General features: G+C 41.0%; 2 protein-coding genes across 3 annotated transcripts in view; both read right to left on the minus strand.

The window, feature by feature from the left end:
* The window catches only part of cdkal1 (CDK5 regulatory subunit associated protein 1-like 1), a 253,720-nt gene extending 248,293 nt beyond the window's left edge, over positions 1–5,427 (minus strand). Inside the window, exons 1-2 of one of the 2 annotated variants that reach the window (XM_080501478.1) lie at positions 5,297–5,427; positions 3,414–3,577 (exon numbers count right to left, since the gene is read on the minus strand). In XM_080501478.1, the coding sequence (XP_080357604.1) occupies positions 3,414–3,571 (158 nt within the window). In that variant the 5' untranslated portion in view covers positions 3,572–3,577; positions 5,297–5,427. Of the gene's footprint in view, positions 1–3,413; positions 3,578–3,692; positions 3,818–5,296 lie in introns of those variants that run through there. The other variant, XM_080501479.1, reaches the window with a different exon arrangement.
* Positions 5,428–9,421: 3,994 nt separating this feature from the next.
* LOC308132991 (transcription factor E2F3-like) lies at positions 9,422–20,089 on the minus strand (the record flags this gene model as incomplete). Its single annotated transcript, XM_080500229.1, has 8 exons — positions 9,422–9,723; positions 11,156–11,297; positions 11,566–11,680; positions 13,139–13,297; positions 15,409–15,497; positions 15,587–15,717; positions 17,713–17,830; positions 19,808–20,089. The coding sequence occupies 8 exons, from the start codon at positions 20,087–20,089 to the stop codon at positions 9,422–9,424; spliced, it is 1,338 nt and encodes a 445-aa protein (XP_080356355.1).
* Between the last annotated feature and the right edge of the window lie 114 nt (positions 20,090–20,203).

Below are 20,203 nucleotides of genomic sequence, written 5' to 3' on the forward strand. Positions count from 1 at the left end.
CTTTCAGTTCCTTTCAAGTTTTTGGAGATGGATATTTGGTCCTTGTTAGTGCCGTGTTATTCTCCATAGAGAGGGAGAACAAAGGTAACCCAGCTACATCGACTGATGTTTTTAGAGACATGGGATCTTAAAAAGGTTCTAATTACAGAAACCCCAACCAGGGTCAACCAAGTTGAGAGAAAATCCGTTTGAATCCACTTTGCTTTTTGTTGTGTTTAAATGACATAGAAGCAGAGTGACATGTCATACTGGATGTCAAGGGAATTTTGTTTTCCACAGAAACTCGCTCAAGAGCCACGACATTAATTTTTTCTTACTGTAATGCATAAATCTCTGAAAACTGCACTTTAACCTGGATGTTTGATTATCCTTTATGTGTCAATTGTTACTTTAAATCAAACTATATAAATACAATCCTTGACTTTTAACAACATATCGAAGCAAGCAACCCCTAAAGGCATTTGGTACAAAATCTCCATCCATCCGGCTTTGTCTTGTTCAGGGTCACAGGGCGCTGGAGCCAATCCCAGCTACCTCTGGCCAAGGGTATACATTACAATATTTACATGTTATACATCACATGAACCCAAGATCTAAAGGTAACGCAAGTCAAATTTATTTGAAGAGCACCATCACAGCCATTCACAGTGCAATACAAAGAAATGCATTAAACCAGTGATCAAGAATCTTAGTCTTAAGTGACTAAGAAAAACATTCAAACATAGCGATTAACAAAGGCATAAAGAGGAGAATAAATGCAGTAAAAGCTTTATTGGTATAAAGGAAATAAAATAAGTCAAATCTCTCAGTGTATTGTAAAGCCTGAGAAAGTAGTAGTTTCAAGGCCTGGTTTAAAAGGAGTGTGTGAGCAGCCCTCAAGTGTTCAGGAAGTTCGTTCCACAGGTGAGGAGAGAAGGAACTAAAAGCTGCTTCACCTTATTTGTTTCTGAATCTTTAGTAAACCGCTTCCTGGCGGGCCTCAGGGGTCTGGGTGTTTCATATTCTTGTGGACATTCATATAAGTTGTCAAAATAAATTGCAATACAAAATCACAGTGTAAGAAGAGTGTAAGGATTTTATACATCTCCATTATTGTACAGAATTGACATGTAGTGAATGTTTAATGCAAAAAAAGCCTATAAAAGATCAACATTTCATGAGAGCAGTTGCAAGTAATTCTCAAACCAATTTGCACAGACTGACATTCAGAACGAGGTTTTTATATTTGTACTCTGCAGGTGATCTCAGGAAAAACGCCTTTACTGGTCAAGCCTTCATCAGTACACATACATGCAACACAAACAGCTTTTTGGATTAATGTGCTTTGGAAAAAGTAAAACTTGTGGGGTGACCGTAAAACTAAATCTTTGGTGGCACGCTGTATAAAATGACATGTTGAGAAGAGGAGCACTTAAAAATCTTGCACACATTCATCCATCTTCTAGACTAGTTTATACAACTTCGGTATATTGAAGCGGATCCCATCCCGGTACACGCACTCACAACTACGGGCAATTTCGACTCAAGAAAGAAAAAAAAAAGAAAAAATGCTGCTCTCGGTTAAAGTAGCAGCATTAGCGTGGATGGGTACGAGCCAACGTGAACTCGCCCATGGCTATCTCGAGTGTAGGAGTGTTTGGAGAAGTTTCGAGATGGCTGTTCACAGCAGTAAAGCTGGAACACCAGTAGAGAAAGCATCCTGGAGTGGTTTGTCTCTGTGGCAGCAACAAAACAACACCGTAACACCCATTTACTTTTTCCATCATTCCTGCGTGACACTGTATATTTGGATTATTGACACGCAAAACAGGCTCTGACAGCAGCAGCATTACTCCTTTAAGGCCGACTTGCTAAATGTTTCCTCGTATATATTAAAAGAAGTTTCTCACTGCTGCCATGGTAACAAAGTTATACCACAATAATATATTATGGTCCACAAATACAAAAAATAAAAATCAATATTGTAACATATTTAGGACCAGGGGATTTGTCAAAAGGTTGCTATGTATTCTGTTCAGTGTAATGCCGATGTGTAAGTGGAAAATATGTTACTGAATTCATTTACTTACTTCTTTAGTCTGTAAACCGTTTCAAATAATTCCCTTTCACCACTGATCCAAAGATAAATTTGTCTAGATTGCATATCACTTTGGTGATCAAATAAACAAGTACCACGAATGCTTCAAAGAAAGATACAGATTCTTCAATTCCAAGAAACAGTTTTAATATACAGTGATTAAATTAGACTAAGTACTACAGCACTACTTTTAAAAGCGTGGTTACAGTATCTTCCTGACTCAGCATCTGTCAATGATACATGTTGTTGGTAATATGAGTAATTAAAATAACTCTAAAGAATAAATGATATATCAACTGTTGACTAATAAAAAAAATCATTATCAATTGTAATCATTGATTCAGCAATGAATGTGTCAATGTGTCAAACTCAGAAGGTGTTGTGAAGATATCAGAAAGCCAAACAAGATTTCAAACCGCCAAAGTAAAAAGATAAACGGTTCTAAGTTTAGTTTAAGCCGCTCTGAGAAGACATTTGAAACAATTGAATAAACTGTAAAACTCACTAAAATCATGAAAGAAATGTGCTCAATGATCGTTAAGTGGTTCAAACATTCGAGCCTGCCCTTTCTCAAAAAGGAACAGCATTATATTAAATTACATTCAATTACATTAGCACTCTCGCTTCACAGCAACAAGGTCCTGGGTTCAAATCCTGGCCGGAGCCTTTCTGTCTGTGGTGCTAAATTGCCCCAAGATGTGAATGTGAGTGTGTGTGGTTATTCTGTCCGTTTGCTCTGTGACGGATTGGTGACCAGTCCAGTGAGAATCTAGGGTTGCACCGATCCACGTTTTTTTAACTTCGGATCCAATCTCGATACCTGAATTTGGATATCTGCCGATACCAGAGCTCGATTTGCTTTAATATTATTATTATTGTTGATTTTATATGAGACTTTAATAAACTCCTCTCTACAGGCAAGTATGAAATGTACAAATGTATGTATCTATTCTCTCAAAAGACAACTTGAGAAAAGAAAAGGAAGCACTGTTATTGTTCAATTTGGACAATGTGGGGGTCGACGTTATTTAATCTCATGATAAACTTGTGATATCTTTAAAACCTCAGAATCACTGTATTAATCCCCGAGGAAATTCTTTAGCAATGCAGCAAAACATAGAATGTTTCCAGCACTCGCGCAGCACAAATGATTGGGACTATTTTCACGGAATTTTGCGTAGGGTAAGGTGTATTGAATTTCCAGCTAATTTGCAGAGCAATATTTAGTTGATCAACTAAAATTCTTTAGATATTAAAACATTTTTTAAAAGGCACCATGATCAAGTGGATGTTGATGTTTTCATATTACTGCCACTGCATCGGACCCTGCTTTTACCTGTCAGCTTGGAGCTCCTCACTGCTCAGATTCTCCTTCTTCTTTCTGGACCTTGGTATGATACTTTTACGGGCAGACTGTCTTTCGTGTGGAGTGGGATCATCGGAAGACACCATATCCTCGATGTCTTCGATCACGGAGTCACAGCCAGAAGGCATGATGGTCTGAAAATCAGACAGAGATTTATTCGAGGGACCTACATAAAGTGGACAGAGCAGTCTACACAGTAATTACCAGAGTAATTCAGAAAAGAAAAAAAAAAAATCACAATCCAGCTACCTGAAAAAAATGTATAACTGTAAACCAGCAGTGCGCCACTCAAGTCCTGGAGAGCCAATGTCCTGCGTGTGTTAGGTCTCTCCCCGCCATAACACATTCGACTGCCATGAGGGATTCCCCTTGGGCTTTCTTAGATGCTTGATGATGGCATAACCATTAGATTGTGAAGTGTTGAAGCAGGGTGATGACTCAAACATGCAGGACATCAGCCCCCCCGAGGATCAGGGTTGGACACCACTGCTGTACACGTTAAACATTTACTCTTAAGGTGCGTTTACATATAATGCAAAAAGTCAGGAATGGCACGAATCTCAATTCCTGACCGCGGACAGAGGTGTTGGGTAGGGAGTCCACCCAGAACAAACTGTGCAGAGAGGAAGCTGCGGCATGGTAGTGATTACTGTCATACGCTGTATAACGGAGTTTTTTGGCAGCCAAAAATATTTTCCATGAATATCGGGAATGTCACATACCGATACGCCCATTTAAGAACTTTATTCAGATGTATTACGTCACATCAAGAATGTCAGGAATGACGGGAAAATTCTATTCATTAGCCGCCATGCCTATGTGTCAACGCACCTTTACATCATGAATATTAATGGAGATATTATAAATATTAATTAATATTAATGTTTACAATAGCAAAATTAATGTGAATGACACTTGTTAAGGTTAACTCTGAGCCTTATTGAATTTGGGTATTCCACTGCCAAGGGACAGTTACAACTCTTCTAGTGGCAACAGTGATGCTTTTGTTATTAATTAGAGATACAGCAAACAGTTGAATGTTTGAAAACATTACAAACATGAAGAGGTAAATATTTTCTTGGTAACATTAAGTAAATGTTTAGGAAGCAACATTCATTTTCGAAGTCAAGAGAGTGAGGATGACGTGTTTCTTCCAGTTTGAGTAGAGGCCTTTGCCTGACATCAATCTAATGTGGCGAGAAAAGAAAATGTTTAAAGATTTTAAAGCTCTCACTTACTATGGATCAAATGTTAATATGAGCAGGATTTAATTCTCAGTTGTCAGGTTGCTCGTTGGCGCCTTTTGATGTGACCGAACACTTTGAGATCAAACACAGATTGTTGACAATATATTCCGTGTGTTTTGTTGTTTTAAATTTGCCGATTGCTTCATTACAGAAAGCAGCTGTCAAAGATCTGTGACACTTGATCATGACTGGATGCAGCTTCAGCACACAACTCAAAGTGAAGCGTTTATTTCATCGCCTCTTAGTGGGATCTCGTAACATTTACTGCACAAGAAACTGCGTAATGAGATAAAGCACCAGTATAAACATCATTATATCGTTTAATTAAAAGCCAAGTTGACTTCGTTTAAACTGTTACCCCCGCGATCCTGTCGTTCCAATCAAACTTGAAAGCATGACGACGCTCATTAACATCACCGAAAACTAACTCCAAACAGACACATTTAAAAATGGAAGCAGTATTTCATAAATATGGGAGAAACTCTTCCTAAATGTTGAGATCAAGAGCGAGGCTGCTAGCTCAGCTAGCCACATTAGCGCGCGTCTCCACACGTGTTTTCTGTTTTGGAGTAAAAATGTACTCAGCACATGAAATGAATCACTTGCCTGAGTTCCAATGTCGTTGCTGGGTTAAATAAATGCAGTTCCCGCAGAAGCGATGCTTTACAAATTATGATTATTGGTTATTTTCACCATCAAAACAGTTCTCACAACTCAAGAGCCGCCATACTTGTTTGTAGTTACGGAAGGCGAAGAAGGACAAAATTAATGAATACGCGTTTCGGAAACGTTCATCTGCATGAACAGTGTGTCAGTTCCTTTAAATTATTATTATGAGATACTATTGCTCTGCATCACTTTACTCACGCTCTCAGTCGTTGTCGGAAATCATATTTTTCTAAATTTTAAGTTCAGTAAAAAAAACAAATAAAAATATCTTTTCACTGTGAAACACAAATGTTGAGGTAGAAATTGCTTGTGCCGCTTGTCAAGGTAAGTAGACCAAACCAATAACGTGATAATGGTGAATAACATTGAAACATTTGACCATTTTAGATGTAATAAAGCCAATAATGAGAATAATTCCCATTTAATTCAGTAGTTCGCAGTGATACCCTGAAGCCCCTGGGCGCTATGCCAGGTCTGATGTATGAAGAAAATATGCACTTAAATCAATAAATAAGTCATGCGCACAAAAGTATTTTCATATTCATATTTGCCTTTATTCAAATCTTCAATTACAAATGCCCAGAGTACAAAAAGTCCATTTGTCCCTCCCTCCCCCACACACAAATACAACTCAAATTCCTCATTTAACAGATGTACAGAAACAACTTATATAACCGAATAGCACACACCAAAAACATCAAATTAGTTTATCTTAAACATTCAACAGCATTTTCACCCATGCGTTAAAATTGCAAATCGCTCTTTTTGTTTTTTTTTGTCTGTGGTTGATGGAAACAGGCAGCAATATTGTAATTGTACAGTCAATTCTTTCCTATCAAAAGGTAAATTTTTCACATATCCTTTACAGAATATTCAGAATCAATGTATTGTATTTGGTAACAGCTTAAGGGTAACCATAGGAAAATAGCAGAAAAAGCATTGCTGTTTCAATCTGGACTATAGTAAACACCGTAATTAGCCTAATGATAACTTTCTGCAAGATCTAATCACACATCAGAATCACACATTAGAAATGAGCAAAGCTACACTTTTAAGTCACCCATCATATAGAAACACAAGCATCAGCTTTGCATTAAAATCATTGACAGCTGGAAAGGTACAATCTTTCCAGAAAAAAAAAAAATTGTCACAATAAAAAAAAAAAAAAAATGGGGGGTGAGGGGGGGGAAAACATTTCAACCAGATTCTGGCAGCATGAACTAAATGAAGATATAATTATCCAAGTAAATTGCAGCGAGTGCTGTGGTTAAGTGACCTAAATGGGAGAAAATTAGTCTTGAGACTTGACGTAAAATACAGATATATTTGTGCATTCAAGTCAAATTCAGGTCATTTCTGATAGAAGGCGCTGCCTGAACCACTGAGTTACACTCCTAGAGCTGGATGGGCCATGTTACTTTGACTAGGTCCAAAACCCCCTTTTAGCAGAATGCAATACTCTGCTAGAAAAATTTCAGAAATTTCAAAAAAAAAAAAAAGTGTCAAAGACTCCCTGACATCGTTCCAAACACAAAACGGACACACAGTGTCACAAAAGCAAAGCTCCCTGCACACTCGGCGAAAACCTGGTCGAGGTTCAGCGGCGTGTGGAGATGACTCCGTCAAACAGTGAAGGGCAGACGGGGCCCAATGAATGGAGGCATGCATGTCCATACGTCTGGGGTGAAATCGTAAAATAAAAAAATAGAACACTGGCAAAATAACTAAATAACTTATTGAGAAAGGAAAATAATATTGCAATGTATTTATCCATTTTTTTTTTATTGATTTATTTTACCCATTGAATGTGCAGCTTAACATTGAAATGTGAGATGTGATAGTGACACACGGTGGAATATCACACACACTGAAAGGACAAAAGTGCGATGAAAGACAGGTGACTGCTCAATGAGGGTAAATTCTATGACCGAAGACTCATACACACTATAGCATTTACCTCTACGCACTAGTACTACAGTCATTAAGTGAGAGGTAGCCTACAGTACCTTGTGCACTGAAAAATTTAGAAAACTGTACATAGATTTACACACGGCAGGCTCACTCGACGGCTCAATCTGACAGAATTCACTCACGCAGCACACAATATTAGTCAAGCACACATTGGTCAGATCGAGGTGGGGGTGGGGGGTGGGGGTCGGCACGAACAGCAGCAATATTACCTGGGATATCTAAAAGCCTGGGCTATCAGAGGAGATGCGTGCATTTAGTTTTTTAGAGATGCAATAAAGCACAAATGATTAGTACGGAGCTACAAAGAGCAAAACATCAACCCCTTCAGTTTTTGTGAAGCTTTTTCTCATGAGCAACCAATTCACTGACGCCAAACATTGTAGCGATAAAACTTTTCACTAACTTCATAGTGACATCTTCCTAAACTAATGGCCCAAGTAATTATTTTCACCTCTTGTAAACTTGAACTCGGATAACTTAATTGGAAAGAGCATGTTTAATTCTACAGTCTAACAACCTCTCAAAAGTTGTGTTAACCTTTTTTTAATTTTTTATTAGCTTAAGTCACATGACCATATTATTTAAATAACAAATATTCCGTTTTTTTTGCAATCCTGAAAAAAAAATTACTGAGACCATTAGCTGCTTTTTTTTTTTTTAAACCTAATTATGTCATTACAGAGAAAAGAAGCCCTTACATGCATGCTGAAGTCAGTTAGTGGCTATTGTTCCTCGTTTATCAAGTGACGTCGACAATTTCCTACCACAGTATTAAAACTCACTAAAATCCAGCCATCCTCGACCCTACAATGACTAATATTCACCCATCCTGCTCACGACGCACACTGAGGGGACAGTTTAAGGTGGGGGGTGACTCGGATTAGCTCGAGCCACGGTGTAATTGCACAGCACGTCGTCCGAGGAAGCTTGAGAAGACGACAAGTTTGGCTATGGCAGCTTCTGCTGATGAAGACGGAGAGGGACGGGTGAGAAGCAGCAAGAGCGGAGGAGCCCTGAATTCACAAAGTGTCATTTTAAAAAATAAAGTCCCACTCGAAGGTGATTTTCAAGCTCATACATCATGAAACGGGTAGGGGAGCCCCACGTTACGCAGAAGAAATGGCTTTTCTGTATTTCTATCAACTAAACACTAAATCCTGGGCTACATCAAGCAAAATATTTCTTTTTTCAGTATGGCGAGGATTTTTTTCTTCTATTCAGAGGTTTGCCCACTTGTCAATAACACATTGATGTTGACCGTTTATTTAAATCTGGAATTTATCTAAATGTATAAAATATACTTACTAACTTCATGTCCATAAGGTTGAAAGAGAAACCGCCAAATGTCTGAGGCACTGAGACGAAAAGGTGCGCCGAGCCTAGAACCATGAGTGAACCGTATTCTCACATGCTGTGTGTCTTGTTTTTATTTTCAATTTCTAAAACGCTCTACCTGCGTACACAGAGGAAGCCGATTCAACAGTCAGCGGGTGTCACAGATGATTGGTGTGATAAAACTAAATCGACGAGGATTCTTCAGTGGACCGCCCACCCACACAACACTTGGCATCAGCACACTGAGAGTTACCTGGACGACTTCTGTGTGTACGAGAAGAGAGAAAGCTTCCCGGAGGACACGCAGAACAGCCTTCATATTCCAGACTTGGGAGACAAGAATCCTTCAAAATCTGAAGATCGCCATGTTTCCTCTTCTCCGCAATGTTGTGGGTGATTTTACTGTTAAAAACAAACTCATTAACCCCCAGGATTCATACTAATGCCAGGTGGTGTGGGGAGGGGGCTTCCAGCGAGCTGTTTTTTTTGTTGGCCTCGGTACAATGACACACACACAAACACACACACACGCGCACACACGGCTTCGTACAGAGGAGTGGACACCTTCTCCTTTCCTGTTTATACTTAGCCAATCAACTGTGTAAATACCATCCACTTTAAAAAAAAAAAAAAAAAAGGAAAACTGATCAGGCCATTTATCACCGACACCATGAATAGAAGATGGTATTTAAGCCCTGGTGGGACTGGAAAAGCCCTCAGTGTTTGATTTCAATCTCGTATTTTTTTTAGCGAATGCTAGCTGCACAGGAGATCATCCAAGCCGAGTGACGGCATCTTATCAAAGTCACAGGCGTCAAACAAGTCGCTGATTCCCTGATCGTCTCCCAAACCTAATAGGTAGTCCTCTTGGTCCAAGAGGGGAGGCCCCAGGTTTAAGAAAGGCCCCAGAGACGACGGGATCTGGTCTTCTGTCTGCTGGAGGAGGCTGGTGTAAGGGGACGAGATGGGGGACAGAGTGGTGACGGAAACGGCTGCGGCGGCGGATGAGGAAGGCGGAGCCAGGAAGGCGCTTGGAGAAGTGGTTGCACAGCCAGAATCTGGGAAGGGAAACAGAACAGTCATGACAACGAGTTGCTAAAAGGTCATACGTTTTTGTTACACCGAGAGCACAGAAGTCAAAACAGCAATAATACAACTCTCACGGACATTTTCACATTAACGTCCATATTGGTACCTTTTTCAAACCCTTTTGAATATAGTCTTGTGTTTGCTGAGCACGTTCCATACACAGACTGCCTCGCTGATTTTATACCAGCTATCATTGCTTTTATTCTCGTCTCATTACGATAAATCATATCCATGCACAATACAGCGTATTCTGAGGCTACACGGTATTGTACAGTTGCATTTTTTCCAGGGTATATTGTATTGGATACTGCACATTTCGGTTTTTAAAATCAAGTTGCACGATTCTTTCCAATGTTGCTTTTCTTATTGTTTTGGTTCTATTTTGGACGACGTCTATATAATTTTTTTTTTTTTTGGGGTGATGTACATCTAAATTCTGCATGAGGCCAGGTGAAACTAAACTTCGATTCCACTGCGCATCTTGTATGTACAGCACAATTGACGGTGAAGCTCACCTTGCCTTTAACATCACACTTACTGCCATCCAAAGTGTTTTCGATGAAGCATTTTAACGCCTTTTAGACTTGCCTTTTGCAGCTGCCTTCACACCCCCCGTGTGCACATTTGACATCCAGCGCCTTCTTATTTTTACTATTATGAGAACTCAGTATAACACAGGGAATGTAAAGGCCATGCCAGACTGTCGTGTAAAAAAAAATTATAAAAGAAGCTGAGCAGTAAGACAGACCTCTCTTTACCAGTTGGTGTACATTCCCTTGTTCACCGTGTGCACAACTGACAGTATTTCATTGTAGAAACCCCCCCCCAAAAAAACAGGTTTTTCCTTGGAGGTGGATAGTATAAACAGTCCTGTTCTTGCGGGATGGTCTCAAGGCAGGACTGTTTCTCCTCCACATTGAGAGGAAGGGGGTAATAAGAAGGCTGCTCCAGCCATGTTGAAGACGTGCCTGGCAAAACCAAATGGCCCATGGCCCAGGTTTGGCCCAGGACCTGCTGGACAGATCATTTCTCTCTGCTGGCCTGAAAACAGCTCATGCTCATCCTGGAAGAAGTACAAGAAGCAGTAGGAGCCAGGGATGTCAGGCTTTTTTCGAATAAGTGTTATACTGAGCAGGTAATGTGTGAATGAATGGATTTACATGGCTCCTTTATTTCTGCCCCTCTCAGTGGAGCCAGTCTCGTTCGTCCAGTCAAACTCAAAATGTCCAACAGAAACGAGTAGTAGGAATCCCGAATCGTCAAAACCGTTTCAATCGCTTTTTATAACATGTCTATTATGCCGGAACATTTTGAGTTGTGTTGATCGGGAACTATATCCAGAGGAAATAAGCTCACTTAAGTCCACTGATGTAAAACAGCAGTGTCCCATCTGACACTTACCTTGAAGGACTTTGAGAAAAGGAGAGTTCCCATTGATGTCCGTGTTTCCGTTTTTTATGGGGCTCCGGGGGTCGTTCTCCTCATCTGGGCACAGCAGGACTTCTATAGCACCCTTGGTGCTGGTCAGGTGGATGGATAAACTCTAGAGAAGGAAGAAAACGGTTTCTATCCAAGTTTTGTCTGCATATGGAGTTGAAAGTTTTCTTTTGTAACGTCCCAAATAAAACACACATATATTTATATAATTGCTGAGTGGCATGTCCCAGACCCAAAACACTGAAATGATCAATTTACTCAAATGTTTTGGAGAAGTACAAGTCATACGTCAGATGACACGCATTAAAGAAGCAGAAGTTTCATCAGGGCGCAGATGACAAATCCAGCTCGTGTTTTTGTTCATGCAGACAAACCTCATCAGGGTCAGGTACTTCCAGTTTGGTATCTGTGGGCGCCTTGACGACAATAACAGTCTGGTCTCTCAGCTTCCCCAGCTGCTTGATGTCTTGGTACGTTACATAGGCATACGTGGAAAGGAAATGGTTAAGCAAACAACACTTTTCTTGAAATTCAGAATTATACTAAGTTATGAGATACTAAGCAACATGTTGGTCGTTCATTCTAAAACCTCTTTTCATCCATTTTTTTCCTTCATCTTAGCTTGCACAAGAGTAGAGAGTATGAAACATGCAAATTCTCCCAGATGAATTAAAACCAGTTACACACTGAAAATTACCCGCAAGTTCATGACGACAGATAAACACAGTAAACTAATAAGAGAGCTTTGCCTTGCAGCTTAGCTCCATCTTCAGCGGTCAGGCACAGTGAGCTTATTAAAACTTCAGCTTGTTCAAGCGTGCTGCCTCGCTATAGTTCCGACACACCTAATCTTCTCTACTTGGAAATGCTGATCAGCAGACAAACTTGTTAACACTTGACACTGAACTGTACCTTCGCATGCTGAACACACCGGTTTTGGTGGAGCCACTCATAGATCATTATTTAGAGTATGTAGAGATTGACCGTGATGCACTACTCTACTCAGATTCATTGTTACACACCTTATATATGGCTATCACATTTTGACAGGAACGCAGAAGAGTTTCATTCTTAACAGTTTCTCGGTGGTACGATGACGAGCAGTGACCTATGCATTAAATACCATCTTGTTTAGAGTTTGCAAGGCCCTGCAACAGGCGTTGTAGATTAGAGGCAAAAGTAGTCATTCAAAACAACAGCTCTATCTTAAAGCACAAAAGCATCAACATAATGTCCATAACGGCTTATGTTAATTACAAATCATATCATTATCATAGCGATGCACCGATTAGGTTTTATGCTGCCAGTTCAAATCCCGATCAGCCTCGATTTCCAATCAGTGCCGATCACCAATAAGGACCACATGGATTGGCAGTAAATTTCTCGATTTAGTTTCGATGAGTGCTACTGGCTACATGATCTGAAAAAATGGAAACATAAAATCACTGTAATTAGACAAAGAGATGCCGTTACTCACTTCTTCCAAGAGAAAAAAATAAAATACAAAAAACCTTGCAGGCACGACGCATAAACTATTCAGTCCATTGGACGACTGAAAAACACTTAAGGTTTCCCTGCCATCAGGAACCCGGTCATTAACATTGAAAACAGGCCAAAGAGTGCACTACAATAAAAGCAACCGTGCGTCCCCCCCGTGAGGGATTTTTTTTTTTTTTATGCATGTCTCGCAGGATGCAGGATTTCACATCAACTCACATACCGTATAAAAGTTCTACGCGACAGGCATGTTTGTTGTTTCTCCTACCATGAATTGGATGACTAATTTATAGACTGGAAGGATGGATAGAGCAGATATATTTCAGCTGCATAGGTTCAAACTACGCCTTCAGATGGACGAGATGAGGTTCACAAAAACTTGTCTGGTGAGATGCAGTAGTGAAAAGTCAAACCCAACTTCTGCAATGATATCAACGAACAAAAGGATATTTCTGGTTGCCGGGCAACTCGCTCATGTGTCTCATATCCAGGCTGCATCTCTGGATGAGTTGTTCCAGCCTGTGCTCTTCTTCGCCCAGCGCTGAAACTTCATCTGTCAGTCTCTGTCTCTGGCTCATTGCCCCCTCGACCTCCAACAGACTGCAGCCCCTGTGAGTGGGAGACAAGAAGGGGGAGTGAGTTACAAGGGATTTTGTGAAAGCTACTTTCCTGTATATCTAGCTGGTGCTTCATGCTCCAAGTGTCTGAAACGAGATTTCAAGAGGAGAAGAAAAGAAATCTTATCTTGGGTTTTCTGATGGATACGGCAAACTACAGAACTTAAATTTGAAGGTGCTATGCTCATTAAGACTTAAAGAGAAGTTAAAATAGTGTTTCCTCTACATGCATTCCGGAGTGGCCAGCAGCCATTCCTAAATCCCGGCCATTCCCTTCATATTTCTTTTTTTTTTTAATTGTCACAAATACACGCGTCCTGCGCTGGGTCGGGTACCCGCAAGTACCAAGGTAAACTTCAGATAACTATCCTCAAAATAGTGGACAACCCGTACTGAGTGGATGAATCGGAGTGCACGGATACTGTTACACACCTTGATGAGCCGACAACCTGCCAAATACGGACAACCGACTGGTTTTCAAGCTGAGCGGACATTAAAAGGCCAATATACAAGGTCTGAGATAAAAGGGCAAATGGTCAGGGATATTCGACTTTCAGGTCAAATTTCTCAATGAACCTAAAATGCATTCTAACCCTTACAGGTGAGCTTTAATGTGACCTTCTCCAAACTTTAGAATTCACATGTCCAACAGTTCAATGTTTCAGAATTTTCTTCTCGAAAAAGTCCCTTGGATTAAAGAAAAACCTCAAAAAACATGTGTTTGATCCATGAATGGACTAGTGAATGTGCTGGTTCAATTAGGATTAATATTTAAATTGACCTCCTCATCATGCTGTACACATTTTGACATCATGAGACCAAGATGACACTTAACAATTGATCCAGGGTACTTTGCCATTGCGAAGCTGCAAACAGGATGTTTTCAGACGGAAATGTCCGCTGAGCTTAAAGTCACAGAATGTCATCAGCAGGTTGAACCCAGACTGATGCCTGCTTCATTGTGAACGGGGCTCTGCAGAACCAGATAACGAATGCCACTTAACTCCAGATACATTTAAGGACGGTGAAAGACTGCCAACAGTCACATCAGTCACATTAGAAACTGTCGACATCAATGTGATCTAAGTGCGAGATGACCTGCCAGAGTACCTGACCATACGCACAGGCATCATCATCTTGCATGGGCCGGGGAGCATTCACACTGAGCAGAAATCATGGTCGTCGACGATGTTGGAGACGTCAAGGAGAGTGCCATGCATTAGCCGAGTTGCTATAACTGCTCATAATTCTGTACCCTAGAACCTTAATGACCTGCGGGCCGCCCTTCAAGAAGAGTGGGACGCCATGCCTCTGCAGGAAATAAATCAACTTGTAAACAGCATAAGATGTTGTCAAGCTTTAATTGATGCTCAAAGGCACATGACAAGTTACTGAGACATTTAGATTTAGAACACTGTTGTTGGCTTTCGTTTCAATAACTATTTTGTTTAAGAGGAAACCACCATGACATGCTTCTACTTAAATGTCCTACTTTCAGAATACAATATCACTGTTGTGTCAACTTTTTACATTTTCCATACATTTCACCGGAAAAATCCCCAACTTTTTGTGAACAGTGGAGAATTTTGAATTCCTCTTTTAACCTGTAGTGCTCTCACCAGCCACGCTCCATCATATCTGAAAGAAATGTCTGTCCCATATTAAAATGATGCTCAGCTGATTCTAAGTGGCACAAAGTGTCCCAGGAAACAACTGTTGACTGAAGTCAGGATGGATTCAGACTTTCAGCTCCAAAATTCAACATCTTTTGCATTATTTAGCAAAATATTCCACATTGGATTGTTCCTCTTTTATTCTCTAAAATGTTGTGGGTGATGTAACTTTTAGTGGCATCTATGATCCACTGAGGGTCATTGTAAAAAGCATGTTGAATTTCATTGCACAGATTTGTACTCGGCATGGATCGCCAAACTGAATTATATTCTTTGTGAATATAGACTCAAACATCTAGCAGATCCCTCAGCGATAAAGGATTCAATCACTGGCAGAAAAGTGACCATGTACAGTAAATGCAGCACGTGTTCCTTTTTTCATGTGGAGTGAAAAGCTGTACGAGTGCGCGAGAGGAAAAAACCCGCTCACATCCACTGAATGTTGTTCTTTGATTTCTTCTTGATGAGGTGAATGCCCTCCAGTACATTGGTGATATCATACAGACGCCGTTTCTGCACCTGAAAAGCAGAGAATACAGGTCAAACCAGTCGAACATTTTGCAACACAGTTAATCTCGAAAATCATGAGTCAACATCCACGCTTCTACCTGTAAAGTTTCAGCAGCGAGGTTGAGGTCCAGGACGCCATCGGTGGACTGAGCAAGAAGGTCCACAAACTTCTTTGTTAGTAGGCCCAAAGATGTGTCGTACCGCGTCTTCTCAGGGGGGGACTTTGGTGCTGTTACGAGACAAGGCAGACGATTACATGAGAAAGAAATAATGCCAAGTGGCTCCATCGATATCAAAGAGTGATCACAGGATTCCAATGCTGGCACAAAGATCACACTGGGAAGCTTCTCACAGCAGCAGGAGAGGAAAAAAAAGTGACAAAAAACAAAAAAACAAAAGCCATTTTAGTGAGCGTGTAGTGAAGAGGCATCGATCAACAGCATGATGAGTTCTGCATGGATAATATTATATATTTCTATTCAGTTTTGGGAAGCGAGACTATCCCTGCTCCCGTTTACGCACGCTTCGGGAGATCTCATCACAAATAGTGAGCCCTAAAGACAAATGTGACCAGGCACCAAAGCGCTTTCACAGAAACCGCTTCCTGAGGTGGTCGGGGACGCATCTGACCACCGAGGCTTTGTAGCATGAAATGCATGCGTCGCCAATGCATTCTGGGACGGTGTCATTGCAGGAGAATACTTCGTATGTAAAACGCCATCAGTGCATGCTGTGTTTTTGTCTAAGCAAATGCGTCAGTCTGAGTTACATAGTCTTTAAAGCTGTGTGACTTTCCAAAGAAACTATGGAAAAGAACATGGACCCTTGTGCCTGGAGTTCTGCAGAGACACAGTGTCTTATAGCGGTCTGGGCAGAGCATACTGTCCAGTGCAAGCTGGATGACACAAATCACAACTGGACCATTTAGTGGAAGTGACGTAGAGGTAGTAATAAAATCAGACGTCAAGTGGATAGCCTCAAATGCATGTCTGCATCAGGGTTGACCACAAAATGCATGTTAACAGGTGGAAAAAGGAGCCCTGATTTGAGTCCACGCTTGACTGGTTTGCATGTTCCCCTTGTATTGTTGTTGTTTTTTTTACCACAGTGCATATGACACTTGTTGGTGACTCGAAATCATCTGTGTGTGTGTGTGTTTGCTCTGTGAATGGCTGGTGACCTGTGCAGTGTTAAAAAGCTGTTGAGCAGGGAAGGGTAATTTTGAGGACTGTGAGGGCCACAAAAATGTCATTATAACTATCAGAAGGAAAAAATTATGCCCAAGTATCTAAACCACGGGGATTTATGAGAACAATTCCTGTAATTTATATTAGAAAGATTCTATGTCTATCATACTATTACTTATAACTTGAAATATACATGAGTAATGCAGTAATCTGGATTACTCTCCATTGATACCTGTTCAAACCCATCATTAATTAATTTTTATTTCTTTTAAGATAGTTCATGGACTGGGCAGCCCATGTGGCCCGTGGGAAAGGTCTCCAATATCTGCTGAAGAACATTTCAGATGTCTAATGTTCTGTGTCTCACTCACAGTTCAGACAGTGGTTTTGAGGTTTTGCTTAGCAACAAATACTGAGTCAAATGATTCAGCAAGGCGTAATTAGGTGGTAATGTGTGATTTATATAAAGATGCTGCACGGGTAAAGCAATATGTCAGTATTTCATGGAATACTTCCTGTTATGATTTAGGATCTACAGTCTCAACCTGTGTTTCAAACTCAGTCTGTGAACAATGTGCAGTAAACATCCATGGGGTAAATCAATGCTTTTCAAGCTTATGAATGTTGTCCTCAAGCTCCATCATTTCCCCCAGGAGCTTCAAAACAATCTTTAAGGAAATATAAATGAAACCTGATATATTTGCTTTTGTTTGAATGCTGTTGTAATAAGAGGTGATTTCTATAGAATTTGTAAAATTATACACAAAACTACAAGACCACAGCACCTCCAGTAAATCAGATAGTGACACTGTTAGACGCTATGGCCTTGAGGATCTGAGTAATGATGTTATTGAGAGATCTATGAAGTATAAACCATTTCTGATCAAAAGATAAATATCTTACAAAACATAAATGAGCATGTTCCAAACATCCGAAGGAGCTGCATCACAAATGGTTATAAACCTCTGTGTGGATCATCACTGATCATGGTGAAAGAAATAGTGGGACTGAACATGAGAATGCACATGCGTATGTACTTTTTGGTGTCTTTAGCCTTGTCCCGTTGGTCGCTGCTCCGCCTCGGCCTCTCGGCGTTCTGGTCGGTTCTGTCTGGTACTGTTGGTCTGAATCATCGAGCGCCAGCCGCCTCTTTGCCTGAGGGGGAGCATGTTAAAGAGAACGTTAACAAGGCAACCGTACAGCAATGACAGACTAAACTCCCATACAAGAACTCTCCTAACTGAAGTACAACAGAAAATAACTTTAAAAGTTGATCATTCGTTGATTAAAAGCAGAAACGTACATGGTTATATGCCACTATTGGATTTCTTTAAAATCCAACAGGACATTGACACCTGCAGATTCATCCATTTCCATATCAGCAGGATTCATTTCTCAAAAAGTGGAAATGGTGCAGTAGGAAAACCCACGAAATCTACAAAGACAATGAGTGCAGCTCTGCACTTGTCATGTTTTTGAGACCGTGGATCCCTCATTTCCAAACTGACTGGCCAAGACAAACCCAAATATCTCAGGAGTGAGTCACACATGTGGGTTTGCTTCCAGTGAAACAGTCATGCTAGAAAAATCCAGCAAATGTATACCAACCATCTATCCGACCACATGGCACCACCAACAACTCACGAGAACGTCACATTAGTGTGATCCAAGACCATGATGGCAAAAAATGGTTTCTCAATTCATGAAACACAATTACACTTTACACCCACATCCAAGCAACAACCACCCATAAGATTGTTTCATCACATATGATGTCCCTCACTTAAAGGTAGAGCCTGTTAGCCTTGGTGTAGTGACTACTAAAACATGGGTAGGTAACCACCACTTCTTCTATTTGGAACTGAATATTTTCGTCTGCTTCACCTAAACTAATCCTACATAACAAACTTGTGTAGACCACCTCCAGCCAATGTGGAAGGCATGAACCCACAAAGCTTCAGCTTCCATCAGTGTCAGTGACATGTTGCCCCTCAATCTTTACAAGGCTATTTCAGATGTGAACCAATAACCCCCCCCCCCCCCCCCACCTTTGTTGTTCCCACCTTTAACACTAGATCAGACTTGATGTGGCCCAAGTCAGAAGCAATAATATGTCCTCTGTTGACAGTCAAAGTGTCAGCCATTTTATATCAGCAGCTCCCCTCACCCCCATGCCTGCTCATGGCTTCAGCCTCAGATACACAAGGCTGCTTTGCTTCATAAAAGATGAATATTCAGGAACGAACAGACACCCTGAATGCTGCACAAACTATGTTAATGTGGTCTGTGCATGTTTGAGAATACAGGAAACGTGCAATCAGCACTAAAGCAACAAACTCGGGTTTCAGTTTGAAAGAAAAAAAAAAAGCACCACATCGTTACTTTATTTACATTAAAACAGTCGAGCAAAAAATCAGATTATAATAAAGGTCAAGGCCGACAACGAGTAATGTTGTCCTCTGGTGATCAATAGTGCTGCTAGCCTTGAAAGCTAACACATTTTTTTTCAAGCTTCATCCAAGTTGGCGTGCATCTTCAAGAGACGACCTGGACAAATATCTACCGAGTTCCTGACCTGATGGCAAGCTTTAGCTCCCTAACTGTGCAAGTTTCTCTACTCGTGTCGCGTTATAAAGCTAAAAAAAACAAGCTAACTAAAGAACCAGGCAGCCTAACAAGCCTCTCCTCCCCCCAACCCCCAAATTAAGACACCAATAGCAGCCACTAGGCCACCGCTAACGCTCCTCATCTCTTACCAATATTTCCATCTGGCTGTAAAAAATAAAAACCCGTTGAAGCGGACTCAAAAAGCACCATGAAGTTAGCTTAGCACGCTACTACATGACAGCCCCGCGTTTCTGCGGACGCCCCCAGACTCAAAAAACAAACTTAAACTTATTAAACTTAAAAAGCTGCTCCGCGTCGCCGCGGCTAACGAAGCACTTTAACCAGCCCGCTCCGGTGAGTGGGCTAGCGGTGGTTTAGTTAGCCGCCTCGCTGGGAGAGCCCTGGCTAAACGCGGAGCTAACGTTAGCTGCCCCCCTCCCGAACAACAAGCTGCGCTAGCATAGCACGCTAACACTCCTGGCGAGGCTAAAACGTCCAGAAACACCGAGCTGTGGAGGTTATTACCGGCGGTCTTCCCAGAACGGGTCGTTGTCCTGCTCCGTTTGCAGCCGCTTGTTGTGGAGTTGTGTAAATGTTGTTAATCTGAGGCTCGGATAAACACACATTGGATGTCTGTGTAACGTTACAAGGCGGAGGTGTAGTTATTATTTGGATGTACGTAGCGTTGGATTGACCGGGGTTCAGACGATCCGAGAGGGCTGTTAAAATTATGTTATTATCCAGAGTAGAGCCCCCGACCCCCGCTAAAATCACTTTGTCCGGAGCCGAGGAGATCCCTCTTCTCATCTTGCGTATTCGGGGTAACCCCTTTCTTGTCTCTCAACTTTCGAGCTCGTCTGGCTGCTAATCCACCGCAATAGTCACAAAAATAATCACACCGATGTGAAGATGAGTGTCTGA

Source organism: Blennius ocellaris (genome assembly GCF_963422515.1).
Source record: "Blennius ocellaris genome assembly, chromosome: 8".
Classification (NCBI taxonomy): domain Eukaryota; kingdom Metazoa; phylum Chordata; class Actinopteri; order Blenniiformes; family Blenniidae; genus Blennius; species Blennius ocellaris.